At 41.7% G+C, this 18804-nt stretch overlaps 1 protein-coding gene across 8 annotated transcripts in view; it reads left to right on the plus strand.

The window, feature by feature from the left end:
- The window catches only part of NALCN (sodium leak channel, non-selective), a 333612-nt gene that overhangs the window by 308895 nt on the left and 5913 nt on the right, over positions 1-18804 (plus strand). For all 8 annotated transcript variants that reach the window (XM_058743569.1, XM_058743534.1, XM_058743516.1 and 5 more), the window contains 11 exons: positions 2546-2639; positions 3148-3254; positions 3464-3538; positions 4575-4694; positions 8173-8241; positions 9179-9327; positions 10135-10228; positions 11872-12004; positions 12678-12793; positions 14706-14863; positions 18397-18547. In XM_058743569.1, coding sequence (XP_058599552.1) covers positions 2546-2639; positions 3148-3254; positions 3464-3538; positions 4575-4694; positions 8173-8241; positions 9179-9327; positions 10135-10228; positions 11872-12004; positions 12678-12793; positions 14706-14863; positions 18397-18547 — 1266 coding nt within the window. The remainder of the gene's footprint in view (positions 1-2545; positions 2640-3147; positions 3255-3463; positions 3539-4574; positions 4695-8172; positions 8242-9178; positions 9328-10134; positions 10229-11871; positions 12005-12677; positions 12794-14705; positions 14864-18396; positions 18548-18804) is intronic.

Here is an 18804-nt window from a genome sequence, read left to right on the forward strand (position 1 = left end):
TAAGACAACATTCTAAATAATTTATGAGTAACAGAAGAAATTAGAATAGAAACTCATAAGACATTTAAATAAATCATTTATAAAAATCACATATAAAAGCTCACAAGATATAGATAAATCAATTAGAGGAATTTATAACTTTAAGTGTATGTTCAAGAAAATTCAGAGATTAATTAGTAATATGTCAGATGTCCAAATCAATAAATTATAATAAGATCAACAAAGTAAAATGGAAGAAAGTAAAAAAGATAAGGACAGAAATTAATAATATAGAAAACAAAGATATTATAAAAGATTCAAGAATGACAAAAGCTTATTCTTTAAAAAAAATTAAATTGACAAACCTCTCTCAAGGCTAAGCATGAACAAAAGTATGGAAAAGGAAAGTAAACAAGCTATGGTGAGTCAAACAGGATGGGTAATGTTACAGAGATAGAAAGTTAGATTTAAAACAGAGCTAAAAGCCCCAGGAGGACCAGGTATATATAAAGGAGAAGTAGCACGACAAATCAGTGGAGAGGGTGAGACCATCAATAAGAGGTGCTGGGGTCATTGTCTAGATATAAGAAATTAAACAGAGATTTCTACCTCATAGCATACTCAGAAATGAATTCCAGAAGGATGAAAGACCTAGCTGTGAAAAGCCATTTTCAACCTTGTAGAATTTATTTTTGACCCTGGAGGAGTTGTGGATTTCTTGACTGTAACCATAAAGTGGAATTCATAAAGAGAGAAATTTACAGATTAGATTACATTAAAATAAAAAGTTTCTGAGACATAAGAGACTTGATAAGGCAAAAAAAATTTTTTTTAGAAAGCAAGCTAAGACTAAGAGAAAATATTTACAATTCACATAACTGACAGAAGATTAATATCCAGAATATATTAAGAATTTCTATAAAACCTCTAAAAGTAAATATCCAAATACAAAAATGAGCAAAGAATATGAACAGGCAATTCACATAGGAAGATACAAGAATCATCACCCCTATTTACTCATATAAAAAACATTTCATCTCATTGATATTAAAACTAAAGTGGACACATTTCCCACCCATCATGGCCAAATTAAAATATCTAACAATATCAAGTACTGGCAAGAATATTAGGACATTGGAACACTTGGAGATGGCTAGCAGTGAATTTTCTTGGTTGTTTCTCTTTGGACAGCAACTTCACAATATCTGGTAAACATAAAGATGTGTAAATTCCTAAACCCCAGCAATTCCTCTCCTAGAGATTTGCTATTAAGGAAATCTCGTAGGTATCCACCATGAGACTGTAGACATGTACTTATTGCAGCATTTTTATACTACATAAACCTAAAGCAAATAACTTCTGATATATTTGTACAGTGGGATACTCTATGAGCAGTTAAACCAATTAGATCTGGTGTCTAGTGGTATGCAAGACATAGTGTTCAATGAAGATAAAAACAAACTGCATTAAGAAGCCCATATTGAATCCCATTTATACAAATTTTTAAAATTCAAAACAAATATGTTCTTATGTATTGATATATACACAAACAGCAAAAGTCTGAAAGCAGTGGGGAGGACACATCCTTAAAGGACAGTCTTCAGCTCTGTAGAAAGAAGGGAAGAATGGGAGTGGGGTGGGGGTTCAGTTTCTTAAACTATATTTCTGCCTTTATAAATTAGTGTATAAATAATGTATAAATTTCTGCCTTTATAAATTAGTGTATAAATAATGTATAATCTGTATACATTATCCATATACAAATAATTTCATGTATAAATACATGAAATGTCATGTAATATATTTATATGCATTTTAATAAAGTACTCATATATATATGGTAAAGAATATCTGATCTCAGCCATTTGTCACAGCATTAATTCTTAAAGATTCAAATTCTGTGATTTCATACTGCTTAAAAATAGTTTTGCAATTGAGGCACCTGGGTGGCCTAGTCAGTTGAGTGTCTGGTTCTTGATCTCGGCTCAGGTCATGATCTCACAATTTGTGAGATTAAGCCCCGTGTTGGGCTCTGTGCTGACAATGTGGCACCTGCTTGGGATTGTCTCTCTCCCACTCTGTCTCTTCCCCTCCCTCACTCACCTTCTGTCTCTCTCAAAATAAATAAAAAGTTTTGCGACAGTGTATAGCAGAATGATTTTTTTAAAGACACAATCAGATTGACAAGCTACAATTTTACTGCAGCCTTCCCCACAAAATGAAGGGAAACTAACCACTATTAGAGTGGGTATCCCTTTTTGAAAATTTGATTGTGTAGGGAAACTTCTTTAGATGTTCCCAAACCTGAATATTATACATGTTCGAAGATACCAGTTGAAGGCTGCTGGATCTTCTCTGAGGCTTGTGGCCACCCTTTTTGGGACCCCTCTAAAGACCAAATTTGAGAATTGTGACCATGTCTATCGAACCACCATGGTATTTGAAGAATATCTTTATCATATACTCCCAAATTAGTCCTGTTGGTATCACCACCACCCCATTTGCAATGACCTTGGTGTGGAGTAGACGACATAAGGCCTTTTTCTGCTTTCCTTTGTTTATTAAGGGGACAGCTCTGCTGACTGTAGATCAGAGAAGATGGGAAGATCTGAAGAGCCGACTGAAGATAGCACAGCCTCTTCATCTCCCACCTCGCCCGGGTATCAAAGATGCTCTGATTTTATTCATGTTGGGCACCAGTGTTCGTGATTCCCCAGGAGTCTAAGATTTCAATTAAAATAATAATCGTGAGGCCACTAGGCGGTTGTGCATAAGTTAATATAGAAACAGGCTCCAAACTACAGATCTCTCCATAGGCTATTAAAATCAACCACCCAAAGGCTGTGCTTCAGTGCTCTCAGGATAAGCCCTAATGAAAAAATGAATTTTTAAATAAAATATATTTGTGCTTCGCTCTTAAACATATGAGTGAAATGTATTAAACTGACAGAAATTGAATGATGCGGTTCTCCTTCCAATACAGACGGCGTCATGCACCGTCGTCTTAAATATTCAGAACCAGCCATTCCTGCAAAACACTACACAATAGATTGAACTATAGGGGGAAAAAGGTAATGAGTTTTAAAATGAGCATTAAAGGAAATGAAAGACAAGAAAGTAAATGTGACCTATGTCTGAAATGCCCTTGCCTCAACCTTTCTTTTGCAGATAATGATGGTTTTAGAGCTAAGATGTATGACATTACCCAGCATCCATTCTTTAAGAGGACAATTGCATTGCTTGTCCTGGCCCAGTCAGTGCTGCTGTCCGTCAAGGTACTTTATTTCACAGTGAAGCTCTGAGAAGGACTTTTTCGTTCATTGGTGCATCCAAGATTATTGCAAGGGGCCATATCCATTCACAGTCTATGTTCTTTAGTATAAAAAATTAAAAGTCATAGTCATGTTCAAATGAGAAAAAGAGGGGAAGGTCTTTATGTCTCTGATGGATATGGACAAAGACCTGGATGCTGTTTCTCTTACAGTGGGATGTGGAGGACCCAGTGACCGTTCCTTTGGCAACAATGTCAGTTGTTTTCACCTTCATCTTTGTTCTAGAGGTACGGTAATGAGCCATCTGGCTCTGGGGGCTGTGGTGCACATTGTAAAGTAAAACAGTGCCCTCCTTTGATAGCACTGACTTTCAGCTCTGTGTTCCATTGCTTTTGAAGTCTTTTTTGGGGAGAGGGGTAGCGTGCTCTTAGGATATTTTCCTTTTTAGGCTGTTGTGCTTAACTTGAACAAAGATTTCACTTTATATTTCAGATTTTTCTAACCGCAGGAATTGCTAACTGCTGTTGATTGTTGTATCTGAATGTTGGCCTGTCTGGTTATGTGAGTTCAAATATTTGTAGCGAACTGCACAAACCACTGTAATTCAGGGACTCAAATTGCAATGTGGTGGCAAAGGAAATTGGCCCAGACAAGATTATTTTAATATATAGTCCACATAATATCACTTTCCAGCACAATCTTCTTTGAAATACAAGCAGATTCTTATTTCACCCTGTACTGGTTGATGTTTCCCAAAATCTATGGTCTTTTACTTGAGGAAGAAAAATGTCTTGCTCTCAGAACTAGTCATAAAACAAGGAGAAAAGAGCATGGAGATACAGATTTGTAACCTATCCTACTTTAAAATTTAGATAGTGGATCAATCTATATATGTATCTCTATCTATCTATCTATCCTATCATCTATCATCTCTTAGTAATAAATTCTCTCTTTGGTTTCTACATCCTCTAAAAATGTGTGCCTCAATGGGGTGCCTGGGTGGCTTAGTCAGTTGAGCATCAGACTCTTGATTTCAGCTCAGGTCATGATCTCATGGTTCATGAGTTCAAGCCCCATGTCAGGCTTTACGCTGACAGCTCTCCCCTCTCTCCCTCTCTCTCTCTGTCTGTCTGCCCCTCCCCTGTTCTTGTTCCCTCTCTCTTTCCCCCTCTCTCTCTCTTTCTCTCTCTCAAAAATAAATAAACATTAAAGAAAATTTTACATTAATTTAAAATGATGTAAAATTATGTGCCTCAAGTTAACACATTTCAATATATGTTGAACACTCAGCCTCTATTTACTGTCTACATTATTTTCCCCCAGGTTACAATGAAGATCATAGCAATGTCGCCTGCCGGCTTCTGGCAAAGCAGAAGAAACCGATACGACCTGCTGGTGACATCGCTTGGCGTGGTCTGGGTGGTACTTCACTTTGCCCTCCTGGTATGCATGTAATAAAAGTTTATTTTAGCTAATAACTTCAGTTCAGGTAACCCTGTTTCCAGTCTCATTTCCCTCTGTGTCAGCCTACCCTCAGGTATCTGATTAACCTCCTACATCCAGCTTTGACCGTGATAGGCCCTCAGACATGCTTGCATGTACATTCCCCTACACTCTTCACACAAACAAAATCTGGCCCCTCAGAGTCCTAGAGTGTGCAAATCAGAAGGAGAAACTTGAAAATGTCTGGTTTAACTCTCATTTTCCCAAAGGATGAAAATAAGAGAGAGAAAAAAAAATGGAAACAGAGATTACGAGACCTGCCTAAATTCACATGCAAGCTGGTATCAGAAAACTCAAACCCAGTCTTTTGAATTGAAATGTAGCATCAATGCGACTACATTATAATCAGTATTTCACAGGGGGATTCTCAGGCACTTTAGAAGCCTTATTTTCTACTAAATATCCAGCAGCCTTTTCTCTAAAGCATATCGTTCTTTGTGTTTATACCTGAGTTCTCGCCAGCTTGCCTAAAATGCCTTGAGCCTCTCCAACTTCCATTTAGTCTGAGGTCCAGCTCAAAACCTACACCCGTGGGTATGTCTGATTGAGATCTAGAGCCGTGTTCTCCAGTAGGAATAAAATGTGACCACGGATGTAATTTCAAATTGCCTAAGAGCCACATTAAAAAAATTAAAAAGGGACAGATGTTGTGGCGCCTGGGTGGTTCAGTCAGTTGAGCGCCCAACCCTTGATTTTGGCTCAGGACATGATCTCAACTGTTCGTGGGATGAAGCCCTGCATTGGGCTCTGTGCTGAGAGTGGGGAGCCTGCTTAGGATTCTCTCTCCCTCTCTATCTGCCCCTCCACCACTTGCATGGGCTCTCTCTCTCTCTCTCTCTCAAAATAAATAAATAAACTTTTTTTTAAAGGAACAGATGGCATGAATTTAATAATGTATTTTAAGCTACCATATCTAACGTACTATCATTTCAATATGTCAGCAATATAAAAATTATTAAGAAAACAGGTTACATCCTTTTTTTTTGGTACTAAATCTTTGATTGAATGTGTATTTTATATTTACAGCACATCCTAATCTAGACTCACTACATTTCAAGTGTTCGGTAACCACATGTAGCTGGTGGCTACCATACTGGACAGTGGAGTTCTAGAAGCCCCTACTCTGGGCTCCACCATTTTCCAGGCTTGATCAAGTTATTTGTCTTCAGTGATCTTTTGCTCCCTGCTCTGAACTTGGGGATATAACTTCATAATCTATCCATTCTACATGGGCATTATAAAGATAAAGCATGTGAAATTTTTCTTTTTTTTTTTTTTAATGTTTATTTTTAAGAGAGAGAGACATAGTGCAAGGGGGGAGGGTGGAGAGAGAAGGAGACACAGAACCTGAAGCAGGCTCCAAGCTCTGAGCTGTCAGCACAGAGCCCAATGCAGGGCTCAAACTCCCAAACCATGAGATCATGACCTGAGCCAAGTCGGACAATTAACCAACTGAGCCACCCAGGCACCCGTAACATGTGAAATTTTTCTAACTGTAAAAACACATTATCAATACCTTCTCTTTTTTGTTACTCTTCCTCAACGCCAGCCAAAATTAATATTATCTCATTTTCCTGCTCTCTTCTATCTGTTCTTCCATCCTCCCCGGTGTTAGAGTCATGCCAGAAAAGTTCCATCAAACAGAGAACTCATTTGTACCTCACAAAGGGTGTGCTTTAGTATGAAATTTCCGTGCTCAGACAGATAGGTATTGAGTGTCCTTCTTAAAACAACTGTCACCGTCAGCATCAGGGGCTGTGCCAAGCCTAGGTGGGCTCTCAGTCACCCTGATCCATTTCCTCGAATAATGAGTGGTTTTGAGCACTAAAGATGTGTAAGTCACCGTGCTGGAGATTGAGAAGAATGCACAGATCAAAACAAAGGCAGTCATTGCTCTCATGGACATCACAGCCTGCAAAGTTTGTGTTTTGTTTTGTTTGTTTCGTTTCAAAGTTTTACGCCAGAATGTTTCATCATGATCCAAGAGGCTGGGAGGGCAGGTGTGGTTTGGGACAAGTAGGCATTCATGGAACGCTCCCAAGTCAATGAGAGTTGCAGCCATAGTGAGGCAGATGGAGGAGAGACACGTATTCCTGCAATGACACAAACGAGTGGGAGGTGGCTGCGTCAGAGAGGTCCTGGAAAGTGTCCCTGCAGAAGTGACGATTGGGTTCAGCCTGTAGGATGAGGGTATGTTGGCGGCTGTCCCTGTGATGGAATGCTACGGGAGGGAAATAGTGTGCCTGGAGTAGAAGGAGCAAGGGGCACATGGCACAAGGTCTGGACGGGACTTCTCAGGACCAGGTGAAGGATGGGGGTGCTGTCACTTCCAGAATGCGAAGTGAGAAAGCCTCTATAGCAAATCTGGAACTAACATAGAAAGGGGAAGAAAGGTCCATGTTTTTAGCTTTCCCTAGACAAATATAGCCAAAAACTACTTGGTCCAAAAGAAGAGTAGGGCAGGCTTCTTAATCCTAGACGTCCCAGAGAGGACATCTCACACGGGAAAGACTAACTTGCCTATTCTGCCCGACTGCTTTTGTTCTTTCCCAAGAAGCTTCCGTCCTGGAAAAATACTCATCCTCCACTCTACTTTGCACTCTCTGTGGCCTATTGTGAAGGGAGATGCAGTATTTGTTCCCATCTAAGCTATTTCTATGCAGACACATTCATTTCCTTGTACCTCAAGGATATTCAGCGGACCCCCTTCCCGGGGGCCCATATGTGACAGTTGTCATTTGGCGAGGCGAGACTCCTTGAGAAAAGTCACGCTTTGGCATCAGTTTAATGCCACAGTTGTTATTGCAGCTCTAGCTGGTGGGATCTTTGTTTCCGAGATGAAGCTTTCTTAGTCATAAAGTGCACCCAGTCATCTCTTGCTGCCGATTACACACTTGAAGAATGAGCTGGATGTGTTTCTGGGCAGGACAGACATTCTCTGCAATCAGCTTACACGAATGTGGCCGGCTGGTCTCCAAAGTCTCCGGAGACCTTCTGAGAAGAGGAAGCTGACCTCCTGCAATCTTTTCCAACTCTAGACCTTCTTTGCCAGGGTTCCTGCATTTTTGGTCTCACTTGACATCCTCATGTTGCACTGTTACCCTGAGTTTTTCTTGCTCCTCAAAGGAGCCGGTCACTATTTTATGTAAAACTTATTTTAGTTTTAAAATACAGAATTCAGCTGAGCAAAACAGAGACCGAAGTTTCATTTAAGATTTGATTTTATAGCTAATATTTATTCATGAGTTTTGGCAGTGACCTTTTCAGCACCTTTTAAAGATAAATTTCTTATAAGAATTTTCACATTTTATTAAACTAATTACTCAGTAGACTTCACAGAAGACTTAAAATGAAAACTGGAATCGTAACAAGATCTCCTGTGCACGTGGCGAGTGGCTCTCTTCTGTTTAAATTTCAGAACGCGTATACCTACATGATGGGCGCCTGTGTGATTGTTTTCCGGTTTTTCTCTATCTGTGGAAAGCATGTGAGTACGTTGTAAAGGATACTATCAACGGTTGCATATGCACAGAAGAAAGGAGCGATGCCTGATTGACTTCAGCTGTCCATCTGGGTCTTCAGGGCATTAACTTCAGGAAGTTAACAAATTGGTAGTCATCCTAAGTCCAAATGAGCAAATATTAAATATTAAAATGAATCGGCAGCTTAGTTATCTTGTGATACATCTCCTGACATTTCTGTTCTTTTATTTCTTCTTCATATTGGCTAAATTAACTCAGTCATCAACTAAAGACAACATCTCAGGCATGAAAGCGAAAACCAATGCTCGCTCTTAATACTTCTTTATTTTTATTGTTTCTATCTGAATAAGCTTACTTTACTGGAAAGAAAAATCATCTTTAGTGAAGATTCGTGATTCTATGACCCCAGATTTCTTTATATTCTTTGCTATTGTTCATGCATATATTCCACATATATTTTTCATTTTTTAATGTAATTTCCTTTTTCGCTACTGACACTATTTCATATACGTTCCATATATTCACGTATTCAATACGTGCTATTTGATGGTATTTAGTATTTTGCCATTGGTTAGGTTTGTTTTTGTGAACATCTGTTTGTGGGAGAATCCTGAGCCTACTTGGTGGAATAGGCCAAAAATATACAGCCCTTATCATAGAGACTCGGGGAGCAAGAGTAGAGAAAATAGAAGCAAGGAATTTTAGGGAGAGGCGTTTATTAATTTGGCTGAAAAGGCTGAACAGTTGGAAATACAAGTCGAATTTCTCTCTAATGTTTTTTGAATAATATTTAGATTAATACCGTTTATTAAGAACTAATTCAAAGCAATTTTAAAATGAGGGTCACTCTTGTGCCACCTGCTTACCTGTTACTTACTTCCCAGGCTCCCCATGGCTGAGTGAATTAAATATTCATTTCTGTCTCCCCACATCTCCATATAGGTAACACTAAAGATGCTTCTCCTGACGGTGGTCGTCAGCATGTACAAAAGCTTCTTTATCATAGTGGGAATGTTCCTACTGCTATTGTGTTATGCTTTTGCTGGAGTTGTTTTATTTGGTACTGTGAAGTATGGAGAGAACATTAACAGGTTGGTGTGGATTTCTCTCCCTATTCATTTATCAAGCAAACTTTTATAGTCATGAAATCAGGAATAAAAACCTGAATGACTTCTGTCTATCAAAGACAGGAGGAAGGGGAAACAATGAGTTGGAAACTAAAACAAAATGTCCAAATTTTAAATGACATTTTTCTAATTAAAAACAGTCTACACATTTAATTTAGAAACCTTGTCTCCGTAATATTACCAAAATGTAACAGGAACCCATAATTCCAAATCTACCACTACACAGGAATAACCACTTGTAATTTCCCGGTGAATTTCTATCCACCTACTGCCAAAAAACAACATATTCTTTTTTAAATTACACTTTGAACTGATTTGGGGTTTTATTTATTTTTTTTTTTAACAAAGCAAAACATGGGAAACTATATTCCCAAAATGGTTACTATATACGAAAAGCATTTTTCAGAGATTATCTTTAATTTTGGGAAGCACTTCATAATGTGTTTTGTTGCAGAGATTGCTTATTTGATACATGACAGCTCTACTTTTTATAGCAAAATCCATGTGAAAGAAGGAATCAGTTTTACTTGTCAAAATTGGAACCCTTAGCCACTCAAGATGCATGGCCACAAAATGGTGGCACCATGCTAGGGTTGGGTTAGACGGCTATGCTTGAGGGCAAGTGTGAATAACAAATTAAGAAGATATAACCTTCAGACATGGTGACTTAACAACCACATCTGCTCCAAAATCTACCTGCTTTAGTGGTAATACCTTACTACTTCATGACCAACTATATTACCCACATTCTGGTTTTTCCTCCTTCATTAGGCATGCAAACTTTTCCTCAGCTGGCAAAGCCATCACCGTACTGTTCCGAATCGTCACAGGCGAAGACTGGAATAAGATTATGCATGACTGTATGGTAAACTTCTCTTCATCACTAACAGTGCATCAACTTAGAACCAAATGAAACTCTTTGCAGTGCAGTATATCAGCAGCCTTATCCTCGTTAGCATCAAGACTTTGTGTACAAAACACCTATCCTGGCTATTTAGTCCGTAAAGTTGCATCCTTTTACGTTGCAGTATATGGCCATGTGCAGGAAGAATATCCAGTGAACCCAGCTTGAGCTATTGTGGTTCCATCTGGCAGATACGCATTCTGTTGGCATTGTTCTTTCCCTCCCACCTTTAACACTTTGGCAGTCAAGTACAAACAGGGGAGTTCTTCTTCTTTAATTGAATTTATTCAGCAGATATTCACTGAGCGCCTGGCTTATACTGGACCATATGCTAGGAGCTCGGTGTTCCCTGATTCCAAGGCATGCTCAAGGTGCTTACGGCAAGGCCCTGAGCTACACCCTCCCTTTTCCTCCTCGTGTTCACATCTCCCTTAGAGCATCGGCTCCATCAGGAATCCTGCCCCACACTAAGACTGCAGTGACATGTTCCTACAGCACTCTGTGTTTCTCCTTTGTATCATGTATCACAGCTATAGTGAATTACTGGCTTGATTATTCCATCTCTATTTCCTCTCTCTCAACCTCCAGAACAACACTGTCCAAAAGAAATTTCTGCCATGATGGCAATCTGCTCTGTCTAATGCAGTAGCCATATGTGGTTACTGAGCCCTTGAAATGGGACTAGTGCTCCTGAGCAACTGAATTTTAAATTTCATCAAAATGTATTTGATGTTCATTAACATACATTTACATTTTAATAGCCACATGCAGTCCGTGGCTCCCATGTATAGCTTTAGACCGTCAGCAACATGAAGGAGGGACAGACTCTATGCCTTGCTTACCTGTCTGTCTCCAACATTGGGTATAAATCCAGCACATAGCAGGAGCTAAAGAACTCTATGCATGAATGAATGGGGACAGAATTTACCAAATCAAATATAATATGAAGCAGAATTAAATAGATTCTAAATATACAACAAGCAGAGTGCTACAACTGCTTCTTCTGCGGAAGAAAGAGCTAGTCTCTCTGGCTGAAAGAAGCCAGGTTTCTCTGAGGTGCCGGCATTTTATTGGGCCACTAAAGACGGGGTGGGGGGACTTTTGATAACCTGAGTCTAGTGCTCTTCTGTAAAGTCCCATAATGGTGCCCCAAGAATGAAGATTACTGGTTTCTTCTTACACAATTTGAATGTGAATTTGCTATGTATAACAAATCTTCATAAAGCTTAACCCATTAGTTAGGTCAAAGAAATTTTTTAAATGCTTTTTTTGACTTTCTGCAGCTCCCATCACAAGAACTACTTACCATTCAGGACTAGTGCAGGTGGCAGAAAGAATGTCTCTTGGAAGAAAGGAGTTCATTTTCATTGTGCTTCTAAAATGGCACTGAACTTGAGATTCCCTGAGACTAGAAGTGTAGAATAAAGGAAAGATTCTTTTTGATTTTTGCCACGGATGATGTACTCAATGTACGTGGCTTTTGGGAGATTAACTTTGAAGTTAATTATGTTTTATATGGTGAGGGATAGTTCACAAACTATAGCATGTGCACAAATTCGTATTCTTCACTCTGACCCCTCCTCCCTCTCCCCCACCGCCCGCAGGTCCAGCCTCCCTTTTGTACTCCAGATGAATTCACATACTGGGCAACAGACTGCGGAAATTACGCTGGGGCACTTATGTATTTCTGTTCATTTTATGTCATCATTGCCTACATCATGCTAAATCTGCTTGTAGGTAAGTGATGTTCACTGAATATGTTTTAATATCTTTAAACCCAGGTACTTAGATAATTACGTACAATTTTCAAGTAATTATCCCAGATTGCTTGGGGCGGGTATTTCATGGCATTAATTATAAATTGTTGCCTCTCGATCCAGAAGCTGAAAAGACCTTTGAAAGGCATGTAAATGACAGTTGATTGCAATTTCAAGAGTTGTCCTATTAATTATGATCATTAATTTCAAAAGAGCTCTTCTCATGGATTGAGTTGAAGAAATCTCAGAGAGGGCTACCTTTATGGCCTTGAAACATCACAGTTATGTTTCTGAAAGATACATGGTGTTCACCCAGGTGTGGGGCCACCCAGAACCCAATCTGACCTTTAAATACTGCCCTGGAACTGTCAACTAAGAGTGAAAGCCAGCTGGCATGGATATCTCCACACACAGAATGTGTGTTTATGCTCATGACCCTCATGTTTTGGAAAGGCAGGAGCTGGATAAATAGCTTAATCCAAGTGTAAGTAAGATATGCCAACTTGGAAAACACACTAAAAAACACTGTAAAAATTTGGCTTGTGATGTAGGTGATAAAATCCATTATTTATAATAGATGTTTTACTTTTTCTAAAAAATGACAGATTAGCATAATTATCTAACTTCTCCATTTTTCTTTTTTCTTTTCTTAGCCATCATTGTGGAGAACTTCTCCTTGTTTTATTCCACGGAGGAGGACCAGCTTCTAAGTTACAACGATCTTCGCCACTTTCAAATCATATGGAATATGGTGGATGATAAACGAGAGGTAGGAAAGGGGGCCATTGCTTCATGCCCACCCCCAACGAGATTCCCTGCCCTGCCGCAGACATTTAAGTAGTCTTGCTGTCACCAGTAGACATCTATTGAATTTGGAATGGCCATTGTGAATTGTAGAAAGCCATCATCGACCATTCAGCAAAATATGCTAGGAAGGGAGAGGGACAGAATGGTCCCCTGTCCAACCGTGGATGCCCTCTTCTTGGACATTCAGAAAGTCATCAAGGAGAGGAAACCAAGGAAGCTCTGAGGAAACCAGCCCTGGGATGAGAGCAGCAGAAGTAGTGAAGTTCAAATCACCAGAGCGATGGTGTAATACAGAGCCACAAACAGCCACACACAGCAATCCTGATTAGAAGTGCAAAGGAACTACTTAGTGGTTTCTGAAGGTTATTTTTTTAATTATTTTGGACTTATTCTTTGAATGCTTTAACCATAAAGCTTGCCCAAGATTTCCTGGAATTAGCCAAAGCAACAATATCTCATTCTCTAACTGCTGCTGCTGTTCTTTCTTTTCCCCTTTCTTCATCCCTAGCAAATACTCAGGCCTAGTTCTGGGTGCTGGGGATACAGCAGTGAACGCAACGGAAAGTCACCCATGCTTACAGAGCTTCTATTCTAATATTGGGAGACAAACAATATAACGTGAAATAATAATAATCATTATTATCTCAAGAAGCTATAAGCACTTTGCAGTTGGTAATATGGTAGACACCAGTCGGACTGGAGGGCAGGCTACTTTAGCAGGGTGGCCATGACGGTCTGGCTGGGGAGGTGTTGTTAAACCCGACATCCGAAAAACAAGGAAAGTTCTACCATGGGAAAATCTACCATGGGTAGGTTCAAAAACAGTTGCAGGAAGAGTTCACAGAGGGCGTGAAGACCAAAGAGCCAGAACAAGCTAAGGAAGGGGGCGTCTTGAGCTAAGCCTGCACAGTAATGCCTGGCTTTCCTCACCGCCTTGTCCCCCTCTCCCTAACACCCCCCACTTCCGCAGTCACCAGTCTCAGGGGGGCTTTCTCTGAGACAGTGACCTGCACGTGTGGCCATCTGGCCTAGCTCTCCTATCTCCCCTTGATCCACCTGCCTCTCCAAGACCACTGCCTGCGGGAACCTGCTTTCCTTGGATGCACACATCAAAGATGGCACCATGAGTCACATGTTAAGGTGTTTCTAACTGACAGGAAAACACAGTTACCCATGTCCCTGCCTTTAGCCCAATGCCTTAATTCAAAGACAGAGCCAGGCTGGCACGGTGGATTTTGTTGCCCGTAAGGGAGCAACATGTGTTTGATATTCCAGAATCTGGAGCTGCTCTGACCAGATTCTCTTGTATGTAATTGTGCTAATAATTGGGAAGACCTGAAAAGGAGTGATCATTCCCTAGAAAAGCCATTTATAAAAAATGTTTAGAAGTTTGTAGCATCCACGCTAAGTGAAGAGGAGGATCATGTACATGTGAATGTTGTACTTTCTGCGATAATGCATTAGCAACCCACTCAGCGTGTGTTTTAGAGAAATAGATGAGCAGAGGCTGAGTCAGTGAAACAGACCAGGAGAGGAAAACCCTGGTAAAGCAAGGGCTGGGGCCAGGGAGGCAGAGAGCCTCCTAGGCTCCCAATGCTGCCAGGTTATAAGATCCCACAGAACCAGAGAAGCACCAGCGGAAAATCTAAGTGCTCGGCTTTCAATGTGGTGCTTCTCTAGTAAACACCCTCCTGACCCAGCCTCCAGGGAGGCAAACAACTTCCTTACTTCCCAGTGCTAATTATGCTATCTTTTAAGAAAAATATCTGGTGTCGTTTTTCTTTTTTGTGATTTTTTTTTCTGTGAAAACAGAACCCCAAGTGAATCGTTATGGCCTAAAGATGATTTACCAGTTATTGTGCTCTGCCCCCCAGGGGGTGATTCCGACTTTCCGTGTGAAGTTCCTGCTGAGGCTCCTGCGGGGGAGGCTGGAGGTGGATCTCGACAAAGACAAACTTCTGTTTAAGCACATGTGCTATGAAATGGAGAGACTGCATAATGGCGGGGACGTCACTTTCCATGATGTCCTAAGGTACGAGGGAGTTTTCACAACACTGGGTCACAGAGCTGGAGTGAGTGCAGAAACCAAAGCTGTGACCTTGTGAAATACAACCAACAAGTGGGCTCACAGCCCAAGATGCCACACTCATTGAGATTATAAGGTGAGGCCACACTGCTCAGGCTCCACATGGCCTTTGTCGCTGTCCTGTAAGGGCCGTGTCTAAGTGAGTGCCGCACACAGGAGAGGGGAGAAGCAGTGGCCTGACATCCCCAGAGGTGCCCCATATGACTGAGGAGATCCTGATGGGAGAGATGAGGGGCTTTGGGGAGCACAGCTTCCCCTCGTTCTGTGAGGGAGGAGCTGGTCTGGGGGAGTTTAGTGACTAGGTGGTCCAGCTGGAGTCCAATCCAGATCTTCTCATTTGCTCCATGATTCCGCCCCCAGCTGGCTGGCAAACCACACTTTCCAGACATTCACTGAGACCCCACACAGGACAAGGAGGACGAAATTCCATAAACTGGGTGGTTGAAACAAGTGTATTGTCTCACAGTCCTAGAGGCTAGAAGCTTAAATTCAAGGGGTCGGCAAGGCTGGTTCCTTCTGAGGCTGTGAGAGGGACTCTTCCAGCCTCTTGCCAGCTCCTAGGGGTTGGCCGCCATCCCTGTAGAAACATCACCCTGATCTCTGCCCTCACCTTCACGTGTCGTTCTTCCCGCATGTGTGGGTGCCTGTGCATGTGTGCTTACACATGTGTGTCCAAATCTCCCCTTTTATAAGGACACCATTCGTATCGGATTAGGGACCCACCCCAGTCCAGTATTATCTCTTCTTAATTAATCACATCTGTAGTAACCTATTTCAAAATAAGATCACATTTTGAGGTACTGGGGGTCATCACTCCAACAAAGATTTTTTAGGGGGAAAACAATTCAATCCATAACAGCTTTTTAAACAGGAATCTATAGGGGCACCTTGGTGGCTCAGTCAATTAAGCCTCCAACTTCGGCGCAGGTCATGATTTCACAGTTCGTGGGTTCGAGCCCCATGTCAGGCTCTGTGCTGACAGCTCAGAGCCTGGAGCTGGCTTCAGATTCTGTGTCTCCCTTCTCTCTGTGCCCCGCCCCCCCCCCCACTTGTGCTCCGTCTCTCTCTCCGTTTCTCAAAAAATGAACACACGTTAAAAAAAAATTTAAACAGGAATCAATCCATGGATCAAATCCAGAGGTCAATGGGCTTGGAAACAATCACATTTCTATTGTCATTAATCACTCACTGAAATGCAGCATTTTCTTCAGTGATGAATGCAGGCAGCAAGCCCCACAGTGTTAATAATAACCTGCATCTCTGCCACCAGCAGAAATCATAGATATTTTCAGATGGCATTGCTGACGTGGCTGATAATTTTCAATATTCTCTATACTCACCACTGCTTCTAAATTACAGTAGTCCTTTGACCTCAACTAGATGTTATTATTTAATGCATTAATAAAGAAGCACTTATGTTACTGTATCATCTTTTTAAAAATTTCTAAAATTAATTTCATTTCTTTTTTTATTAAAATAGAGTTGACATACAATGTTATATTAGTTTCAGGTGTACAACATAGTGATTCCACAACTGTGTATGTTATGCTGTGCTCACCACGAGAGTAGACACCATCAGTCACCATACAACACTATTACAACATCATTGACTATATTCTTTATGCTGCACTTTTCATCCCCATGACTTATTCATTACAAAACTGGAAGCCTGTACCCTCCCTCTCCCTTTCACCCTCTTCCCCTCCACCCTTCTGGCAACCAGCAGTTTGTTTTCTGTATTTATGGGTCTGTTTCTGCTTTGTTTTATTTTTTAGATTCCACATGTAATTGAAATCATATGGTATTTTTCTTTCTCAGTCTGACTTATTTCACTTAGCATGATACCCCCTAGCTCCATCCATGTTGTCGCAAATGGCAAGATCTCATTCTTTTTTATGGCTGAGAAATATTCCATTGCATATATACTGTATCTTCTTTATCCGTTCTATCATCACCTTTTTAAAGAAAATAATATGAGCACTGTATTTGAATATAATTGCTTTCCTTGGTAATAAGAGATATTTTATTTTATGCATTTAAAATGTTATTCTATGAAAAGTCCCATGGGCCCCACTCTCAAAGAGGTCTGTCCGCAGGAAAAGTCATGGCCCTCTTCTAGAAGTGGCTATTTTCATCATGTGGCAAATATTTGACTGGTGAAGGGCTGGGTATGGTGTCACACATTCAGAAGCACTCAGGTATACAGAAATATGCTTGGGACTGAAATTTGAAAATAAGAACAGGAAGGACCCGGGAGAAGTTCTCTCAAGTTTCCCAGTTTACTTCCAGCTATTCCCTTCTTCCAGGAGCAAGCCAAAGGGCAGAAAAAGAAGAGGCAGAAAATACATATGACTAGCAGAGGACGCCATCTCAGAATGTCACCAAATCTTTCCTCCTGGTGATGAATATTTTTAGGTCGAAGGGAGACACGTAGACACCCCGCTGTCATTAGCAGTTCTCATTCGGCTTCTCTGGAACACAGAGAGGCATCCGATAAGATGGACCCCGGCGAAGCCAATGGGGGCCTGGATTGCCCCTCCCTATCCCTGCAGCTCAGGAAGTGATGAAAACAGTTTGGCACTGATGAGATTCTGGAGGAGGCAGGGAAGAGAGGAAGAGCAGACACATTTCCCTCCTCCAAGGAGGGAAGAGCGCTAGCAAAGAAGAGAAGGTCGGGGTGCCAGTGCTGCATGGGGAGGACTCCCGAGCACCTCCGTGCTGTGATGTGGGCGGTGGAGGCAGCACTGAGTTCACAGGACGGGCAGGCAGGGGCTGAGCGCCAACCGGGGGTCCTGTGGCAGCACCGGCGAGCACCAGGGGCAGAAGAGGATGCGTTCTTCTTTGGCTGTAGACCCCTCAGCCTGGATGCAGTGTGAGTTGTTGCCTTACTGCCCAGGGGCCCTGAGGCGACACATAGGTTGTGTTGGCTTCATTTGCCCCCGCCTGAACCTGTTGCACCTAGGGCAGAATGGGAGCGAGTATTCCACCCTGACCTTTCACCCACCAGAATTAATGAGGAAGATCCAGGGGCACAAATGGGATCGACGGAGAGGGAAATGGCAGGGGTGGGGGGCAGGAAGCCTGACCTTAGCCAACCCTTACTGACCATCCCCACCTGGAACTGAAGGTGAAGGAAGTATACAGACAGAGCAGTCTTCCTTCCACAGGGAACATTCCAGAGCCTTAAGCAGCTGGTAATGTAGATCAGGGACCAGTCTAGACCTTCGGTTTTACAAATGCTTATATGGCACTTACTACTGTAAGCACCTCCCAAGTATTAACTCAGTCATTTAATAAGGTGGGGACCATGACTGTCCCCATCTTACAGAGGAGGTGACATAACTAGTCCAGTGGCACAGGAACAGTACCTTGGTTGGACTGAGTGGTGTCCTCTCTGAAAGTTGAGATCTCCACCAGAGTCCCAAATGAGTCCGGCCTGAAATGCTCTTGTGTGTCCCCCACCCCCACCCCACCCCCAGCATGCTGTCCTACAGGTCGGTTGACATCCGGAAGAGCTTGCAGCTGGAGGAGCTGCTGGCCAGGGAGCAGCTGGAGTACACCATCGAGGAGGAGGTGGCCAAGCAGACCATCCGCATGTGGCTGAAAAAGTGTTTAAAGCGCATCAGAGCTGTGAGTCAACTGGCAGCATCCGGGTTTTTCTTTCCTCCTGTCAAAGGAGAAGGAGGAGGAGGGACAAAACAAAAGAGCTTCAGGAACAGCGGAATGAGATGCTCTGTGATTAGCCTCGTAGCCCCTCAACTGTGTCAGCTTCATCCCCTTGTGATGGCCACCTGGTTCGCACCTGAGGTCTCATCCAGACCCAGCTGTGCCCTCGTTAGCAGAGTCCATAAGGCGTTGCCGTGGAATCACATTTTTATAACAGAACA

This window comes from Neofelis nebulosa, chromosome 1 (assembly GCF_028018385.1).
Source record: "Neofelis nebulosa isolate mNeoNeb1 chromosome 1, mNeoNeb1.pri, whole genome shotgun sequence".
In the NCBI taxonomy this organism is placed as follows: domain Eukaryota; kingdom Metazoa; phylum Chordata; class Mammalia; order Carnivora; family Felidae; genus Neofelis; species Neofelis nebulosa.